General features: G+C 43.4%; 1 protein-coding gene across 2 annotated transcripts in view; it reads left to right on the forward strand.

Moving 5' to 3' along the window:
- The first annotated feature begins 834 nt into the window (after positions 1-834).
- The window catches only part of kcnab1b (potassium voltage-gated channel subfamily A regulatory beta subunit 1b), a 44,300-nt gene continuing 24,403 nt past the window's right edge, over positions 835-20,731 (forward strand). Inside the window, exons 1-2 of one of the 2 annotated variants that reach the window (XM_086271213.1) lie at positions 8,838-9,311; positions 10,098-10,612. In XM_086271213.1, the coding sequence (XP_086127339.1) occupies positions 10,398-10,612 (215 nt within the window). In that variant the 5' untranslated portion in view covers positions 8,838-9,311; positions 10,098-10,397. Of the gene's footprint in view, positions 888-8,837; positions 9,312-10,097; positions 10,613-20,731 lie in introns of those variants that run through there. The other variant, XM_086271214.1, reaches the window with a different exon arrangement.

The following is a 20,731-nucleotide window of genomic DNA, read 5'->3' on the forward strand; positions in this document are numbered from 1 at the left end:
CACCATGATCAAACTCATACCTGTCTGTCATCCTTTGCTTTGAAGGACTTTAAGTACCGGAGTAGACTAGGTGGGCCAGGTCTTGTTCGCGGCTGCAGCTTGAATTGGCTGTACATGTAACAGATGTATCAGGAAGATATTTCTGACGGGCAGACAGAAATATCCCCGTGGCTTTGTTCGGCTCGCCTCACAGACTAGCGGGTTTCTCTCACCGCGGCCAAGAGCTCAAACAAAAGCTGTCTTTGTCCTTTAATTTGTCGGTCAGTCTAAGAATAAAGTCGACATCACAGGCATGGCTCAGAGTTATGTTTCTGACCCCCTCTCCCCTCTTGTCTCCTCTTGATACTGTTTGTGTGCTTGTCTGATCTTCCAAGCACACATGTTCTTGTTTGATAGGCAACATCTATGGAAATTGTGTCAGGGTATTAGTCTCTATCGCAACGTTAGCCTTTGGCATGCCAAAAACTCTTCAGCAAACAAATACGGATATCTTCTGTTGTCCCGCATGAGCGCCATTGCAATGTACTTACATGGAGATGTAAGTACACCATACGCCTAAATATATTGAAAGAGATTTGCGAGCAAAAGAAAGCATCCAATCGGCCTGTGTGACACAAGTCTGATCTAAACATGTATCTGAAGGCAGCCTGCAGTGAGATCCCTGTGCCCAGGCAAAGAGGGGGGCCGAGGCTGGATCGCTGCTCCAGTTCCATCCAGCAGAGGCAGGGGGCAGGAACCCGGGTGCACTTCTCGAGCCTCAACAGCTGTCCTGCAGGAGCTCTTGAAGACCACAGACCTCAAGAGCAGCGCACCTTAGAGGATCTTCTTCATGTACAAAATCATTTTTTCCAGGCATCTCCCCAACCTTGTGCCAGCATGGTCTACAGGTAGGATTCTGTTCTTTAGAAGGTGCATGAAAAAAAATCCCCCTCTGTACTGTTCGTGCTGCATGTGAGAAATTTTAAGCAAGTTTCATGCATCAAATTTGGATTATGTTCATTCTGCATTAAGGTGCAGCTTAAGTAAGCGTGACTTGACTGTCACCAACCAGCGGCCTGTTTTTCGCTTCACTTCAATGTGTATGATCGCTAAAACACTGGAAGTGAGGATTAAAGTTTAATTCTTCTCAGCGGGGTCTCTGCCTGCTAAATACTTCTCATCACTTTGTGGTAATAAGACTCTCACATAGCCCAGCGACTTTTAGCTCTAATTCCTGCTCCTTAAGTAGACCTAATATTTTAGTTACATGAGGCTACAATCAGAAAAACCGCTGTGCCCTCAGTGAATCCGCAAGTTGCAGTAGCATGAAAAGATTGAAAAATAATGCGAATAAGAAATGAAGAAAGCCTGACATTTGAGCTGATTGTTTTTAATAATCAGTTATATCATTAAATGGAGCAACATTTTTTTAGAATTTATGTCTTGTTTCTGAAATGTTTTGGGGGGGTTTTAATGGTTTTTTGTAAGCTCGCCAAATACAAAGCCAAAATACAAATTTGATTAGTATAAAAAGGAAGAGGCTGTGAGAGGGAGCAGATCTTTTTGTGCACAGAGAGGACATTACTCTGTGAGATTTAGATTTAAAAGTGTATTCATGTACCACGGTAACAGGAAAATATTTGCCTCCTCTGGAAAGATTTAGGTGAATGAACGCATGAGACTCTGGAAATCTGTAAAATTAAAAATAAATTCTGTACATTTTATTTATGCAGAAACGTGGTGGCCTCTTCCCTCTTCTCTTCTGCTGGTTGTAGCTTGTATTTTCAGATTAGAGACTCTAGAGCGGGGGTGTCAAACTCAATTGCACAGGGGGCCAAAACTCAAGGCACACTTTAGGTCGTGGGCCAAACAAGATAAACATTTATTGAACACACTAAAACAATGTTTTTTAAACATAAATATGAATAAAAATAGACAGGAATATTATTCCAGATTAAATAAACTTAAAAATAATCAACTTTAACTTTAACCACGGATGAAGATGCCCAGCTGTGCAATGTCCATCATATCTACACTTTCATCCACAGCAAGAGAGTGTGCAATAAAGTTCTTGCTTCTTTCACACAACTGTGTTCTTAAATCAGTGGCCATCTCACAAACCCGATCAGCAATCGTATTTCTCCTCAGGCTCATATTTGCCAAACTCTGCATTTTGTCTGGACACAAGACGTCGCACACCTTCATCATGCAGCTCTTCAGAGTGGTAACGGGCTGATTTGGCTCTCTCCTCTGCTACAATAAAACTTGCTTTCACAACAGCTTCACTTTGTGATTTTGCTCTGGTGAAAAACATCTGCTGAAATGTCAGATTCTTCTTTAGCTCTTCTAGTTTCTGTAGTTTCTGCTCTGCGTTTAGGTTTTTCAGTTTATCCTGATGTTTTGTCTGTAGTGCCGTCTTAAATTAAATTCCTTAATTACAGCCGCATTAGCTCCACTAATAAGACACCCCGTGTGTCTTATTTACCAATATCTGTAAACATATATTCAGTCACCCATTGGCGCTGAAAGGCTCTGCTTTCAGAATCAACTTTTCTCTCCACCATTGTGAGCGGCTAGCTTCGCAATAACAGAAGTTCGACTTGATTGACACGGGAATGTTCCCAGTTAGCCTAGCGTTCAGCAAGGAGGCTGCAGCGCTGCATTATGGGATCTGTTGTTTGTATATTATTAGCACCTCATATCGCCGGGCCATGCATAACAATAATAATAAAACTATATAAAATGATCTCGCGGCCCGGATATAAATGTACGCCGAGCCGGATGTGGCCCGCGGGCCTTGACTTTGACACATGTGCTCTAGAGGTTTTTTATTTTCTCAGCCAAAGCAAAGAAATTCGATATGTAGCTGTCAAACTGTGCAGTGTTGAGCATTTCATTAGGTATACCTTGCTAGTACTGGGTTGGACCCTTTTTTGCCTTCAGAGCTGCCTTAATTCTTCGAACTATTGATTCAGCAAAGTGTTGGAAATATTCTTCAGAGATGTCGAGCTATATTGATATGATAGCAAAACACAGTTGCTGCAGATTTGTCAGCTGCACATCCATGATGTAAATCTCCTGTTGTACCACATCCCAAAGATCCATCCATCCGTCTTCTTCTGCTTATCTGGGACTGGATCGTCGGGGCAGCAGGCTAAGCAGAAAAGCCCAGACCTCCCTCTCCCCAGCCACCTCCTCTAGCTTGTCCGGGGGAACACCAAGGCTTTTCCAGTGCACCCAAGAGATATAATCTCTCCAGCATGTGTCGTGTAATCTCTCTCCGGGGCCTCCTCCCGGTGGAACATGCCAGGTACACCTCACCCAGGAGGCATCCATATCAGATGCCTGAACCACCTCAGCTGGCTCCTTTCAATGTGGAGGAGCAGCAGCTCTACTCTGAGTCCCTCCCGGATGGCCAAAATTCTCACCCTTAAGAGGAAGCTAATTTCCGCCGCTTGTATACGCGATCTCATTCTTTTGGTCACTACCCACAGCTTGTGACCATGGGTGAGGGTAAGGACGTAGATCGACCAGTAAATCGAGAGCTTCGCTTTTACTCTCAGCTCTCTCTTCACCACAATGGACCCCGTACATCGTTCTCGTCACTGCAGCCGTAGCACCAATCCGATCTCACACTCCCTTTTCCCATCACTCGTGAACAAGAGCCCGAGATCCCAAAGGTGCTCTAATTAATTGAGATCTGGTGACTGTGATGGCCACTTGACTGCAGTGAATTCAATGAGATTTTCAGGAAACCTCACCATTGCATTACCAGTAGCCTAAATAACAAAGCAGCTTTTAATGCTGTTTATGCCAAATTCTAACCCTACCATCTGAATGTTTCGGCAGAGATCGAATCTCATCGGACCAGGCGATGATTTACCAGTATACATACTATTGTCCAATTTCGGTGAGTCTGTGTGATTTGTAGCCTGAGTTTCCTGTTATTAGTCACCTGGTGTGATCTTCTACTGCTGTAGCCCATCTGCTTTAAGTTTGGATTGGTTGTGCTTTCAGAGATTTTGCAGACCTTGGTTGTAATGAGTGGTTGTTTGAATTATTACTGGCTTTCTATCAGCTCAAAGCAGTCTGGTCTTTGCCTCTTACTTCTGGCATCAACAGGGCATTTTTCCCTCACTGAATGTTTTCTTTTTTCAGACCATTCTCTGTAAACCCTAGAGACGAATCCCAGTAAATCACCAGTTTGTGAGACCATCAGCAACCACGCTACATTCATAGTCTCTTAAATCACCTTTCTCCCCCATTCTGATGCTCAGTTTGAACTCCATCGTTTCATCTTGACCATGTCTACAGGCTTAAATGCACTGAGTTGCTGCCCCATGATTGTCTGCTTAGATATTCTCTCTAAAGAGCAGTCGAACAAGGGTACCTAATGAAGTGGCCAGTGAAGGTAGATCCTTCTGCTTGTGGGCAAATACCACGCTAATTAGTAAGCTTTTGAGGTTTTAGTAGGTGGACTTTTTTCACAGACAGACCCAAGCTAGGTGTTTCCTTTATTTCCGCTCTGGTCTCAGGCTCTAACTCCAGTATCAATGTGCATACTTGAGCTTGGTCTTCTAATCTAAAACTTGCCACGAAACTCTTCATTTAGCTCCAAACCTTTCTTGTCCTGACCTCATTTCTAATAACACACAGGCAAATGAAAGTTGGTTCTACATTGCACAAAAGTCCATAACTCAATTAAAATGGTGTATTTTTAATATTTTACTGCAAACAAACAATTTAAATCTGTTAATATCCTTAGTGGGGTTTTAGCATTTCCTTTGCAGTGCCTCAAATACTGGCAGAGCTAAGCACAAATCCACTAAACAGTGTATGAGGGTGAATAGCCTACAGGTAGCTTCCTCTTTTTTAGTCATTAGTCACTGAGGTTGCACATGGTGTTTTTCATAAAACCACTGTTCCTATGAGGCCATCCATATTCAAAAGGTAAAGAATTCATCACAGGAGAACTATTTTCCAGAACATTTTTAATGTGAAACAAGAGAAACCTATAGGGGTTGATGGGTATGGCTGTCTGATAAACTAATGACCTCCATCTCTCAAACACCAACACACATGCACACAAATGGTGACACTATAGCCCAAAGCCAGATCCTTGTTTACAAAAGCCTTTGGTCTTTGAAATGCAGGTGCAGGCTTAGATTTTGGCAGGCACCAGAGCAAGACATGCTACATGTGAGAAATGGCAAATTCTCAGAAAAGATCAACTGTTCAGCAGGTCACTGAATTTTTAACTTCAGAGAGCCTTGAGAAGCCACTTAAAGTTATTCTTCGGCGCGCGAAGCCATTCATGCATTTATGAAATTCCAGTGTTTCAAGGACAATATCAGTTCTGCTTAGCGTTTATTAAAGGGTTAGAGTCAGGGTCAGGGTCCGTTGATTGGCGGACAGAGGCGGTTTCTCGCAGCTTAAATACAGTTTTGTGTTTTTCCCGAAGTCGCAAAAGTATGACGTCAAAACATTCTGATTGGTCACTTGCAATGTTGATCCTGGAACAACATGTACTACTTACTATTACTTACTATTTCTAATGTGAGAAATAAGAAGAAAGAAAGGACACTAGAAGCCTATTTCTAGATTTATGGATCTTCCAGTAAAGCAAATGTTGTTGTACCAATTTTAAGATAACAACCGACATTTTGACTTGTGGATTGCAAAAAATCCTGCTTTTTCAGTGGCTAAAACAAGCTTGCATTCATTTTTAACATCAGAATTAAAAAATGCTGATTGTCAGGAAATGTCATGAAAGTTTCCAGAGCCACTCTTATGTTTTCACTTCCAGCAGATCCCTTTATTTTCTCCCAGGGCTTTTCCAGACTAAAAATAGTCATTAGTCATCCACTTGCCAGCTCATTTAGGATAAGCTGTTACCCTGGAAAAATGTTGTTTCATAAAAACTCCCGTGTCTGCTTACATTCTGCAGGTACGCAAACCTTTCATCTATATTGAATCTACTATGAACCCTTGAGTGCTCCAGCATTAAAACAAATGCACCTGCATTTCCTCCCTGTTATTATTCAGTATTCGACAATGCGGACGTATGCTCGCTTGGTATGCAAATAAGGTCATGAGGCATCTGTGGGGGCTGACATAATAAAGTTGTCAGCATTCATCCACGTCACCATATAAAGAGTGGATCCAAATGGAGATGAAGCTGTGGCAGAAGCTGGCCAACCAGTGGTAATGACGATATTAATTAAAGATGTCACAATGCTAAGAGTTAAATAATGCTGATTGTATAGCAATGACTGTAATGGCAGTAATGACGATGAGGCGATCATATGAGCGACGGGGGTTTGATTCTGCAGGCGACGGATGGTTGTAGTCATAAGCATGACCTTGCCTTTTGCAGCCACTCGTGTCCGATTCAGACTGAAGCTTCCTCATCAGTATTTCATGCATGCTTGCTGGCCTGCAGTGGAATTTATGGGGCTTAATAGCTGTGACCATTATCTCTACACAGAGTAGTACCACCCTATTAGGGCAGATTAAACAACCAATGCTCCCTCTGAGGTGTTGTGCGCACAATGCATCATAATGACTTGCACTCTGTAGCCTGCAGCACAGGGAAAGGGACTCTGGACTTGGACTGAGGAAGAGCACTGTTTAAAGGGGCTATTTGGAGGGAAGAGATGAGGGGAGAGGAGGAGAAAAAGAGAGGGAAAATATGTAAGCAAAAAGAGGAATGAGTGAAAAAATACTACCTAGGGAAAGATGTAATTGAGCAGAGAGAGGTGGTACTGCTGCAGCGATGACATCACTGACTCCTTGGAAAGGTTTTCCCCTCGTTCTGCCTCATTTCCTCTATCAGAGTGTTTACAGGGCTATAATTAATAATGAGAATCTAATGCGCTCGAGGATTTTTCTCTGTATGGCAGCTATAGCAAGGGAGAAAATGACTTTTAAATGCACGACGTTGCAGAGAGACGGGCGGACAGATGTTCCACGCTGCTGGAAATCCAGGGTTATGTTACTGTAAAGGGATTCAGCCTCCTCAGTGCAGCGTTACGGTTGCTCGCCTCAACACGAGAACTCATTTTATAGGGGTTTGCATCTTAGCAACAACGTTTTAGAGCTCTTATTATAGGTTCTTACCAGAGCAATTAGAGACGAGCAGTTTGCCTCAGGGTAACGGCGTTATCGACCGCTGGGGATTCCAGCCGAGACTGTAACAGTTCTAGTTGACGCTTTTGACTGACACACTTTTTAAATGGGCTCAACGGGGAGGAAACTGGAGCCCGGAGGTGCCGGTGACATTAGAGGGATGCTTGTGACTTAGTAACCTCTCCAGAGCACCGAGGAAAAACACGATCAAGCCAACGTCAAGTTCGCTGGCAGGCAAAGAGGCCGTGGAAGATGCAGAAGTAGCAGCACACCAGAGCTGATGCCGCCGTTTCTCAAGGGTTGCCTGGTTTAAAGGCGCTCTCTGTCAGTTTAACACTTCATTATCAGTTCACTTGTCATAGGGAAGCAAGATTTGTGTAATGCTTTCTGAGGCTCCACAGCCTGTAAGAAATAGACTCGATGATGTCTTTAGAGTTATCCCCTTGGACTCTGAGAATAACTCGAGGCAGGAATTTGAGAAATGCATGTCAGAGTTGCACCTATAATAATAACTTTTCTATACATTAAAGAAGTGTACGTATCCATATGATTCAGTATTACATTCATCTATGCATACATAATTCTTTGCACACATTTGGTAGGAACTACAGTAAAAATATATACAGTAATTAAAGCGATTAAGGAAAAGATTGCCCATAGAAAGTTTTCAGCAACTGCGTGAAATAAACTACTGATTCAACCCACATGATGGGCTTAGGAAGGTTCCACAGTTTAGGAGTTACAGCCTCAGAAGTGTGGTCACCGCGTGAAAAGAGTTCAAAGACCCTGATTAGATGATCAGAGAGGCTGAGTGCTAGAATAAGGTCTCAGCAGGTCCTGTGTGTAAGCAGGGAGACTGGCCATTGCAGAAATTCCAAGTCCTACATTTTTGTTTTAATTCTTAACCCACATCAGTGTATTGCTCGTGTTTTGGTGTAGAGGCTTTTTAACATTGTAGGAGTTTGAAACTCCGGCCCTGCTGGTATTTGTTTTCTTATAATTCTATTAACTTAAAAAGACAGAGTAAAAATCTTACAACTGCAGTCTTCAGCGTTCCCGTGAACCGCACATCAAACACATTTCTGCACACTGAATAATACAGAACAAAATATACTTTTCTCAGATTGCATAAAAATCTCACATCCCACACTCAGAAAATCCACCTCCCAAATGCTCCCACTGACCCATTAACTGCTCTGGACAATAAACACGAGATCCCACAGATTTTTACACGTGTCTGTTCTTAACAACTCTAATCACAAAGAACTAAATAAGGCAGTTCTGGCCTCAGGGTTTAGGGATGTTCAATGAACCGTGAAGTCCTGCATTGTTACATTAGTGCTCAGCGAGGGAAGAAAGTAAGATGCTGCACCGCTTGAACACATGGTGTATGCTTCATTTGACTCTTACAAGACTCTCAAGCATAGCTCGAAATTTGTGATATGCTTGTAGGTCGTAGAGTGGAAGTGAGTGCGTATGTATGCAAGCGGGGCAATCACTGCAACGGCAAACATAAGACAGCGAGGGAAGCAAGTGAAATGTTTTACTAGACATGCACAGTTAAGCAAAGCATGCCTGTTGTATCTATCATTCACCCTAAAGTGGATTTTCTTCAACTAATTAAAGTCGCAGCAACTCAGTCTTCTTGATTCCCATTCAGAATCTACCTCTCTCTCTCTCTCCCTCTCTCTCTCCGATTGTGTGGCGCCATGGTGAAAAACACTGCAGTTCTGAGCCAGTCAGTGAGAGCCAGGAGCCTATACACACAGTCTCTCTTCCTCATTCAGTTACTGGCTCACTCTCTCTACTCTAATCACGCGCTGCTCCTCGCCTCCTCACTGCATCTGTCCTCTTCTCCCTGAAGTGAGAAACCATGCATCCTCCTTTCTCCTCCTCCTCCTCTCTGCTCGTCCATTGCTGTTCCAGGGTCCCTTTATCACACAGAGTCCACTTGCTGCAAAGCCGGGGACCATAAAAGCTCTGCTACTTGCTCGAGGACTTTGGAGACGGGACAAGGCTGTTTGCCAGGTCTGAGGACATCTGTGGGAAATGCCGCTTCAGCTGGGATGCAGATCTTTCTGGGACCCCCGCTCAGCACGTAACAGCGCTTGATCGCTCTCAAAGTTCCAGGAGAAGGAGCATCAATCAAGACTCTCATCCAGCTCCGTCCTTGTTTCTCACAGAGCGCCGGCAACTCGCTGCGTGTAAGAGCACTTGTGTAAATGAAGATTTGGTTCACGTGCGGAAGCAAATGCCAGAAATGCTTGTGCATGTGCAGCATTTATTCGCGAGCATTTGCGTTTCTGTGAAAGCATGACCTTATTTTTAAGATGTGTGACAGGAGTGAGACACTGTCTGTGAGCGTGTGTGTGTGTGTGTGTGTGTGTGCGTGCGGGTGAGCATGCGTGTGTGTGTGTGTGTTGCTGAGCACCCGATGTGGTGGTGCAGTGTTACTCTCCTCACACCAGGTGTTTGACTAGAAGGCTTAGCTGTGATTGGAGAGCAAGGTGGACTCCAGAGACACCCACAAGTCCTGGTCGCCTGACAAAACCTTGAGCACACTAACAAAAACATAAATTAAAGAATTAAAAAAATGAAGGGTTAAAGGCTGAGTAACCAGAAAAGAAGAGCCAAAAGTTGAGGTGGAATGGAAGATATAGACAGAGAGATGAGGGAACAGCGCAGAGAGAAAGAGATAAATGTGACAGAAATGTAAGAAAAAAACTTGTGCTCATTCTTTGCCTCGCCATGACAAAGCAGCTCAGACATGTGAGGAGGAGGCGTTACTGAAGAACTGAAACTGAAGAAAGCAGCACAAGGAGAAATTACAAAGAGGTCTCACAGGTTTTTTTGTCAGATCAGTCTTTTTTCTGGTTTTAGCAGTATATTTTTTTTCTCCTTTAGTCAAGTGCTCATCTTAAACAGACAGCTCTACAAGCAACTCATTCATGTCCTTCTCCCTCCATCTCCATCCTCTCCCATCTTTTCAGGTGGAGCCAGACCAGCTCAGGATCTCAGCGCCTCACACACACACACACTGACCGGGACCGCCGCTGATATGCCTGAGCTTCACGTAGCATAACTTTGAGAAAATTCTCTGAAAAGAGATGGAATAAAGCCGTGCATCACTTCCTACTGCCATCTCCATATGAGAATCAGCGGCCGGAATTGGCACGGACCTTTGATTTTCAACTTCACATAAGCTTAGTTCTGCAGACTAGAAATAAAAAAGACTCTTAAGCACTTTAAGGACTAAAACAGAGCAGCTCTAGCGGCCTTTGCCTCGAGCCATGCAGGTGTCCTTTGCATGTACAGATCACGGGCTCAAGGCCCCTCGAAATGGCGAGCACAGCAAGCAGAACGCAACGAGCCCCAACACAGCCAGCCAGGCACGTGCCCGGTTCCGCACAGTGGCCCTAATAGCTCGCAGCCTGGGGTCCTTCACCCACCGCTACCACCACAACCTCAAGGAGTCGACGGCAAAGCTCACCGGCATGAAGTACCGGTACGTAAACTTGAGGAGATGAAGGCTGTGTGGAGAGAAGAGAGTGAGGAAGAAAGAGGAGCTCTGCTTATAGTTAGTTTACTCCTCTCCCCTCTTTTCCCAGTTTCCCAGTGTGTGGTGTGAAAAGCTCTCATAATTTTCACTGTGAGGAAAAAGAAACGAATTTGAAAGAAAACACAAGATAATAAGGTGGAAAAAAGAGAAGAAGGGAAAAAATGAAGATATGTGAGCGGTGACAGGTGATGAGTGGGATGTTGTGTGTGTGTGTCAAGAAAGAAAGACAGAAAAGTACAGACATGGGTTTTTTTTTCCAAGTATGCAAATTTATTGGCATCCTTAATTCCACAGTTATTAGCGCAGCAATCTACGATCTAGGACAGTTTATGCTGTTGGCTTTGCTTTGAGCTCCAGACGTGAACATGTGAATTTAAGTGGCTGCAAGTGTAATTTGAAAAGAGTGAGAGAGGAAGAGAGAAGACGGTTTAATGTAGCAGTCACTGATAAAAACGCTTTAAGATTAGGACCTTTAGTCAGACTTGAACGTTATATTAAAAGCATATTTATAACGTTGATTTTAAACGCTGACCAGATTTGACCTCTTTCTGGCACAGTTCAAATGCTGACGTTCATTACTGGTGCCCATATAGGGGACACATTCTGAAGAATTATTACTTATCATATATGATACGACCAAAAACTATGCACAGAAAACCCTGCTGACACAAAGACATCACCATACTAATATAATGAAAATTAGATGATTTGTAAAAACATAACCAGCATGCAAATCATCACACCGGTGATCTCGGCGCAGAGAAATCCTAATAGTAGAACTGTTATGAAGTTGCAGGCACTTGTGCACAAGAATTTATGCTGAAAAAAAAGAAACACAACAGGATACGTCACGATAAATTGGAGTATGAGGCCTCTAGTATAAAAAGAAGACAAAGAAGCAGTATTGATAGTGGTGGGAGAAGCAAAAGCCAAACTAATGTGCATGAAAATATTCTAAAATAGGTGTCTGGCATTATGGTAAAGTGCACTCAGTATAGTCAGATAAACAGACTATTCAGTGCATCTAAATCACATCCAGTTTTTGTAATTAAAGTCTGGCTTTAATACTTTGTCAATGCCACGCGGAGCTCTCAATAAGTGGCCGCAACCTTACAGTACATTCTGGAAAGTGTGACAGTAGCTGAGCAGTGACGGGCGGTAGAGCTCTCCATGTGCGTCTGTGTGGGAGTTGTAACAAGGCTGGGCCAAGTAAACAATGAGCTCTTATCTCAGCGAGTGGGCTCTTAACCCAGACCACGGGAGCAAAATCGTAGCTTTCACCTCACACCGTTAACTCGCTGGAGAGGGTGACATCACCGTCCGCAGTGTCGAGATCAAGAGAGACGGAGAGGATGGTGAAAGACAAGAAAGAATGGAAAAACAAAAAGACGCAGAATGAAGAAGAATTAGGAGGCTGAATGAAAAAGCAAATTAGGGCACGCAGGTCAGTTCAGACAAAAAGAGGGAATTAGCAGATTCTGGGCAGATTGGCTGCTGAGCAGCTAACTGTGATAAGTGTCTGCTTGTCATACAATCTCATCTCGTTTCCATAACAACATCGTAATGGCCATTTTCAATCTGCTCTCGGTGCTAAACAAGTCTTCATTGTGAGAACTGGGTTCCCCGTTTACATCATTTTTATTTATTTATTTAATCCCCCCCTATTATGCGGGTAAATTGATTTTGAAATTGTGCCGCACTTTTCAAAGTTCTCAAAATCTGATTATCACTGTAGCTTTTTGTGAAAACAGCTGGAGTGCTTTCATAGTGAAGCTTGCTCCAAGCCCTCAGCAAATCCCCTGTTTTCACCACAGAGAAACAAATATTGGATGAAAACTCTTATCAGTCACGTCCCCTCTTTGCTCCCTGTTTGTCTGATATTTTCTGCTCCTCCATCTTTCAGGCTGCCTTTCTCCTTCCAAACATTCGACCCAAAGCTGTTCAGTTAGAAACTCGTATTGCTTCGGACGCCATCTGACAGGGAATCTCTTTCTCTTGAAGTGAAGCCAAGTCCAAGTACTAAATCTGTGTACAACAAATTCTTTGAAGTTTTTCTCTGTGTGATAACAAATCACACTGAGACTTTGTGCGATTGTGGGTGTATGCGTTCACGCATTGCATTATATATCCTTGAGTGTATGGGCATTTGATGCCATTGAGGCTCCACACTGGGAACATCTGAAGGCGTATAGCAAGTGAAAGCAGGAGAAGTAGTGCACAGAGCAAGCAGGCATAAACTAATAATACCACCACCCCCAGCATTTTAGTTGTTATGGTAATCCAAATTTAGTGGAGTTCTAATTGTAGGGTCCCTGGTTGCAACCTTTCAGTGCTGCCTAATCTCTTCCTCCTCTTAAAATAATACGCAAAGCCACAAAAAGCGTATAAAACTGGCCCAAAATTTGGGGATGTAACAAAATGTGACGTCAGCTTCACAAGTTGTGCACATTATATCTGGTCGCTGGTAGGGAGCCCCTGGTTGCTGGGATTGTAGTACATCAGAATCAGAATCAGAATACTTTATTGATCCCTGGGGGAAATTATTTTTTGTTACAGTGCTCCATTTTAAACCAACATTAAGACAAGACAGACAATACGCTAACTAAGAATAGTACAATATATACATATATATACATACATACATACATAAGTCACTTATAAATAAATATTTGGAAAAGAAACATGTGTAGTTGTAGCAGCAAACAGTGTGTTAAGTGGATGCGTTGTACAGGGAGATGGCCACAGGCAGGAAAGATTTCCTGTGTCGTTCAGTGGTGCTTTTCGGTAATCTCAGTCTCTCACTGAACGAGCTCCTGTGACTGACCAACATGTCATGGAGTGGGTGGGAGGTGTTATCCAACATTGTCTTTATCTTGGACAGCATCCGCCTCTCCGACACCACCTTGAGGGAGTCCAGCTCCATCCCCACAACATTGCTGGCCTTACGGATCAGTTTATTAAGTCTGTTGGCATCTGCGACCCTCAGCCTGCTCCCCCAGCATGCAACAGCATAGAGGATCGCACTGGCCACAACAGACTCATAGAAAATCCTCAGCATTTTCTGGCAGATGTTGAAGGACCTCAGTCGCCTCAAAAAATAGAGACGACTCTGGCCCTTCCTGTAAAGTGCTGTGGTGTTTTTAGCCCAGTCCAGTTTATTGTCAATGTGTACTCCAAGGTATTTATAGTCCTCCACAATGTCAACACTGACCCCCTGGATTGAAACAGGGGTCAAGTGTTTCCTGGTCTTCCTGAAGTCCACGATCAGTTCCTTGGTCTTTGCCACGTTGAGCTGCAGATGATTCTGCTCACACCACGTGACAAAGGAGTCGACCACAGCCCGGTACTCTGTCTCATCATCCCTGCTGATGCATCCAACCACCGCAGAGTCATCAGAAAACTTCTGAAGATGGCAGGTCTCTGTGCAGTGGCTGAAGTCTGTGGTGTAGAGGGTGAAGAGGAAGGGGGAGAGGACAGTCCCCTGTGGTGCCCCTGTGTTGCTAATCACCTTGTCAGACACACACTGTGGGAGACGTACATATTGTGGTCTTCCTGTCAGGTAATCAACAATCCAGGACACCAGAGAAGCATCCACCTGCATCGCTGCTAACTTATCACCCAGGAGGGTCGGCCTGATGGTGTTGAAAGCACTGGAAAAGTCAAAAAACATGACCCTCACAGTGCTCGCCGGCTGGTCCAGATGGGTGTAGACACGATTGAGCAGGTAGATGATGGCGTCCTCTGTTCCGAGACATAACGGTCATTAGGCAGCGAGGCCTTTTGACAGTTCAGGAGGTTTGGGGAAGGTTCCGCTTGGTTGGTTCGGAGCTGCGCTGCAGATGGGCATGCAAAAAAAAAAAACCCTTCTGTTGGTTTCTTTGGATGCAAGCTTATCAGCGGGCAGCAGAGAGAGAGGCCTCCTGTGCTGTGCATACATCTGCGTGTTGACGGCGTGAGTAATGCACGAGGCAGCCGTACAAAAGAAGGTTTTTTTGTTGTTTTTTTCTTGTGCACACAGAATAGCCAGAAAATGTGGTTCATACTGGTCATTTTAAGGTACTCTCGCTTTGTTTTGTTGCACTCTCACATGAGGGGATGAAAAATTTGGAAGAAAACTGTAAGAGCGTTTCCTCCCATTTGTCCAAGTGCAGCAAACTGAGTGATTCTGATTCTTTCCGTCTAGTGTGCCTCGAGCCTTTTGAGGCCCTCGATTCAATAAGCCGACAGGCGATCAGACCTTACAGAAAAAACAAATAGGGTTAAATTAGGTTTGTTAAAAAGGACCATTTCTCCAGGGGCACCTTAATCATTAACATCTAAGGAGTATGGACGTCGTTTGTTCAGGTCGTATCAGGGTGAAGCTTAAAAATCTGTGATGGCTCATATTTTATTTTGTAGTCACAGAGCCAGCAGGGGCTGTCTTGTTGCCATATTTCAATCTGCTCAGTCAAGGACTATGGACTATGGACTCCCACAGTCCATAGACATGCAGGTTAGGTTAACTGGCAGTTCTCAACTGGCCACAGATAATAGGTAAATTGAGTGTTTTAAGTTTATAGAATAAAGTGCTGTGAATGCACTGTTAATATGTAATTTGTAGTAAAGAGGTTTGAATGGTCGGTAAAACTAGAAAAGCAGTATATTAATGTGAGTACAAGATCTCGAGTGCTTGGAAGGAGGGAACTGGACTCATCCAAGAGGCTTCTTCAGTTCTCAAACAACTGAAGTAGAGCGCAAGGTTTCTGCCCCTAGTAGAACCATCCCTTTGGAGGTGGTCCTCCTATTAATCACGTGAGTCATCACGTGACCCAAAGTGTGAAAAAAGGCGTTTGTCATTAACAGCATGGGGGCCGATACATAGCCTCACCCCACTATCATGAGAGCTATTGAGGTCACGTGTGTGAATCTGGGGCTGACTGCATGTATGCCTGATTTAGACTTCTGTGTGACGCTCCGTAGAGTCTACGTAATCGACATAAGTGCCTGACGTTGTCGCCGGCATTTGTGCAGGTATATGGGATATAGCAAATATCAAAAATTAAAACTCATATTGGCATATCAATACTTAATTTCTTTCTTTTTTAATTTGTCAGAAGGTTCAACAAACATTCGTTTAAAAAAACAAAACAGAATTTTTTCACAATTTAATTCACAGTTCAGGCTTTAAAGGTTAATTACCCTGTGGTCGTGCCCTGATGTGTTGCATGCTGTGCTAGCCAACAGAGCCCAATAAACCTTTTTCCCTCCTGCTCTTTGTTATGATCAGTTTTTGTCAAAGACAAATATATTTTTCCCTCAAATTTTTCCACTTCTTTGTACGTTCCTTCACATCCATCTAGAAATTTGCTAACATTTCTGAGCCCTTATAGTGATGCTATGATTGTTATTTCCTATACAGAGATAATGATCGTTATTTTCTGATTGATATATTCGAAAACTACAGTGGAAAAAGTAGCCAGATATGCACAGGATTCTTTCTTTCTCGAGTTTTGACACTCACTGCTGGAGCCCATTGCGAACTAAATCTTTACCTTGTTCCTAACCACATCAACACTTGAAAGAAAACACATATCCACAACAAAATGACTGAAATTTTTACAAAACTTAACAACAACAATGTATTCACAAATAATATCTCTATGCAACATTTCCTGCATTTTTACCACAAGTTGTTGGAGCATAAAGTGCAGTTTTCTGTCATTACGGATCCACAAAATACCCTTGCTTGCTTTGTTACCTCCTCCTGTGTGCATACGACCGTGAACCTTGATGATCTGTGTGTGATGTGCGCAGGTGCATTTGCGCCTTGCATGCCTTCACACACGTCTGCACTCACGCAGCCGATCGTGCTGCTTTTGCACTTGGCAGTTTGTTTTCACTCTCCGACTTGTTCTTTTTCGCTACAAATCAAAAGTCTTCATCGACCTTCAGCGAAAACAAACACTTCATGTTGCAACACCACTTACTCCAGTGCTTGTCTCAACCGTTTTGCAATGATGTGTAGATTTAATAATGTGAGCCAGGGTGTTGCACAACAGGAGCCCTGTAGCATGGAGCTCCACTCTGCCCAAAGACCAAACAAGCCCCCGAGGATAAGTACCACACAATCTCTCAGTTAAAAAAGCTAGGGAGTTTGCAGGGACTCGCTGCATTTTAATTAAAGGTCACAGCCGAGATGGCTTTCTGTAAGCACAGTGATTTTATTAAAGTGTTGCCTTGCAATGAAAACAATATTATCCTTTTCTCCTTAATAGCCTCTGTAATCACAAAGGGGAAGCAAAAACAGAAAGAAAGCACTGCTGCATGTGTCTAAATGCAGCACGTGCACACTGCAGCAATGCTCGCTGGCAGAGCCGAGCACATCTTCACTCTCGCCCAAAAAAACCCACCTATTAATCTCACAAAATGCTTTGAGATCAAAATATTTACACGTCTACGTTCAAATTTAAGCAAAGAAAAGAAAGCTTGCATGCAGCATGTGCTGTATTGAAACCACAGCCAGCCAGGTTTTTCTAGTTATCGTGCTAGTTATCATATAATTCCCATGTTGCCTAACTCTCTAAAATCCACACCATACTGAATCAACCACTTCAGATCTGCCCACATGTTTTTCAATACAGGGTCAACAGCTTCAGTCATGTGCCCCTTCCTAAAATAGCTACTTTGTGTGAGATCCTCTACCCATCAGTCACTTGAGAGGCGTTTAAATTAACGAATAACAATCAAATGTAACAATGCAGGCTTCTAAAATCCCGTTTGTGTGAGTCTGATTGCAAGGCACGGAAAACGGAAAGAACCAACGCAATGTCGACACTGTCGGCCCTGTGGAAAAAACGAAGCAGGAAGTCGTGTCCAGACTCTGGCCTCTTTATTACGCACACAATCGCAAACTCACACACGAGCACACACACCACACAAGCCCCTGTAGGGAGCTGGCTGTCATTTCCCATTTCCCATTCTGTGTCATATAGAATGCATTATCTGTAGAGGGCGTTTGATCTGCTTAGACTCGGGGCTTGGACTTGCAACTGCAAGCTCGAGTCTGTTGCTCGTGTCTCTTTTTGTCTCCTCGTAGCTCCCCGTCTCCTTATCTTCATTCATCACCTTCAGCAGCGTTTTTTTTTTCTTCCATGCAACTCTGCTGCATTTTTTTCCCTCCACACTTAATCTATTCACTTTTCGCCCCAAGCAAAAAGTGCATGATTTTATTTCCCTTGTTGTCCCGTTCACACAGAGTGTGGTTTTGATATATCCAGCATATGACCCGACTTTCTCCCCTGTGCAGAATTTTACAGATGGCACAGAAAGCAGTGGAAGCCGTGGAAATGGGTGTTGTCTAATCCCCATCAAGGTTGGCTCGCGTGGGCTTGCTTATTTTGCATTAATCCCCTGCCAGTGAGGAAGTTTATCCATTTACCCAAAACCTTGACAGTGTTTGTTGACAGTTATTGATTTGAACAATCCAATGTTGTTAAGAAAAAATGTATGTGACTTGAGAACCAAATGAGTGTTTCACTCTTCTACAGTAGGAGGCCATTCCTCAAAATGCTTCAGCTCAATAAAAAGCATAATATATCACACATTTGTTGATATATTTTTTCTTTGGCTAGAGATCTACTAAGAATAGAAAGGGCTACATACAGTAGGAGCTCACCGGATGCTCATAAGTGGTGACAGGTTTGTGTTGAGGGGGCGTCATCATATGACTCATTTGTCATTTTACTTCAAGGCTTCTTTTGGGGACCAATCAAGCATGAGGGGCCACTCTCGCTGCCTCGCAAATTTGTTTATGTGCAACTTGTGTTCAGACAAGCTGCTCTCTCTTTTACATGTTTATGTTACCATCTACTAGATTATATGTAAAATACAAAGCTGTATATTGTCTATTTTTAGTTTGCAAAGGCCATGCTGTAAATCTCCTGAGTCATTAGGCTCTTTGGAAGGTGCTGGCATCTACATCTGAGGCATGGACAGTTCTATTTCTGCTCTGTAGCAGGTTGTGTGGTTAATAAACCGTGTTTTCCAGCGCGCTGCTGCTGCTGCTGCTGCTTCCTGACGTCTTGACCACAACACTGCTAACTAGAAAGCAGTAGCAAGGCAGCTTCTCCAGCTGCTGAACATCAGTTTTTATTTTCTTTTGTTTGTTTGTTTGTTTGTGGGGGTTTTTTACCTTCTGATTAAGGCGGACTGTGTGAATTCGAAGTAGCACGCAAATGTTTCACATTGAGCTGCTGGAGGAACTCCAGATATGAAGTTAGCGTTTTGTTCAAGGACAGCCAGCTTTATTTGGGAATGGAATGTGCCTGCCAGCTTGTTTATAGTGGGGAGAGTATGCACGAATGATTCACTGCAAACATGAAAACATCATAAACGAAGATCCAAGGCAGATGCAGCCACAATTTGAAGCAGGTCCAAGCATTAGGTTGACACTTTAGCCAGAATTAATGGCAATAAACGCACCAATGCACATTCCTTAACATCAAGTGAGGTTTGTCCTCGATTGCCCCCCCCCCCCCCCCCCCTTCCCCAGGCCGACCAAACACACACAGAGTGAGTTAGTAACACACTTCTAAGCCACAGTCCAGCCCTTCCCCCACACTTTCGTGGATCATAGATCCCACTCCATAATACATCAGAGAGATGGAGGATCCAATATGCAAACTCCTCCACCATGTGAGAAATAAGAATGCATCCCACGATTTGTGACAGCAGTGAGATCTGTCTCCTGTCAAGCAGTTATGGCACATAAATTACTCAATACATCACTGAATTCACATATCGTCTTGTATACATGTAAACACTTTCATTTATATGTTTTACCCTTTGATCTTGGCAGCCGGGTCGAACTACTGACTCGATGACTGATGCTTCGCCATGCTGGACACCTAATTGAATTGGCTAAGGGCGCAGTTAGACAGCGCAGGCTCGAATTAGCCCGCCTTCATCTAGACAGGCACAGGCCATTAGTTGTCAGGCACAAGAAAACGACTGCTGGCATTTTTTACAGCCTCATTTGTTGTAATGAGTAAATGCCTGCAAAACAAGAACAGAAGGCACAATCCCCAGACCATAATTGGAGGTACTTTCTGTTCCTATTTTCACTTTTTCCCCCATCTCAGAATAAAGTGGTTTTGTGTATGTGCCCTTGATAATTCTGTCAAAAGACAATGACTCAATTTCACGACCTTCATGTAATTTCCCTTTGCAGGGTTTTCAATCCCCTTGTCACAGTTTTCTTTCACCAGCAGTGTACATCCATCACAGTGTGCAGAGACACCTGTGGCGTCTGGGGCGGAGAACATTCTGCTCTTGCAGTCGTCGTCTGCGTTAAGCAATTAAATGCTCGCACCACATGAGTTCCCCTCACAGTTGGACTTGAAATGGTGCAGATTATAAAACTAAATGTGAAGTGCTGAGTTGAGACTCTGAGTGAAGTGTGGTAAGAAGCCTGATGTCTTAGTTTATCTTCCATGCTGATAATGAGAGTTGAAAGTGCCTTATTACAGTGCTAGAAATCAGCTGGATGTAATAGAACTGTTATCGAGGAGAAACTTTATTAGATACACCTTGGTAGTTTTGTGTTGAACCGGCTTTTGCCTTCAGAATTGTCTTAATTCTTTGTGGTATACTGTAGATGGAACAAGGTGCTGGAAACAATCCTCGGACATTTTGGTCCATGTTGACATGATAGCGTCACACAGTTTCTGCAGATTTGTCAGCTGGACATCCATGACGTGAATCCCCAGTTCTACTAAAACTTAAAGGTGCCTTTTTGGATTAAGGCCATCTGAGCACAGTAAACTCCTTGTCAAGTTTTTAAAAAGCAGTCTGAGATAATGTGGTGTCTGAGATAATGAACCAACCATCAAAAGATGGGTACACTGTGGTCATAAAGAGATGGATATGGTTAGCAACAATGCTCAGGGAGGCTGTTTATACTAAGGGGTCCAAAGTGTGCCAAGAAAATGTCCCCAACACACCAGGTGGTACACACCAGCAGCCTGAACAGCTGATAGAAAGCAGGATGGATCCATGCTTTCATGTTGTTTACAGCAAATACCATCT

The sequence above is a fragment of the Aulonocara sp. 'chitande type north' Nkhata Bay genome, linkage group LG18, assembly GCF_057382095.1.
Source record: "Aulonocara sp. 'chitande type north' Nkhata Bay isolate Kocher_YH1m ecotype deep benthic linkage group LG18, A_spYH_male_GT1.1, whole genome shotgun sequence".
NCBI classification, from domain to species: domain Eukaryota; kingdom Metazoa; phylum Chordata; class Actinopteri; order Cichliformes; family Cichlidae; genus Aulonocara; species Aulonocara sp. 'chitande type north' Nkhata Bay.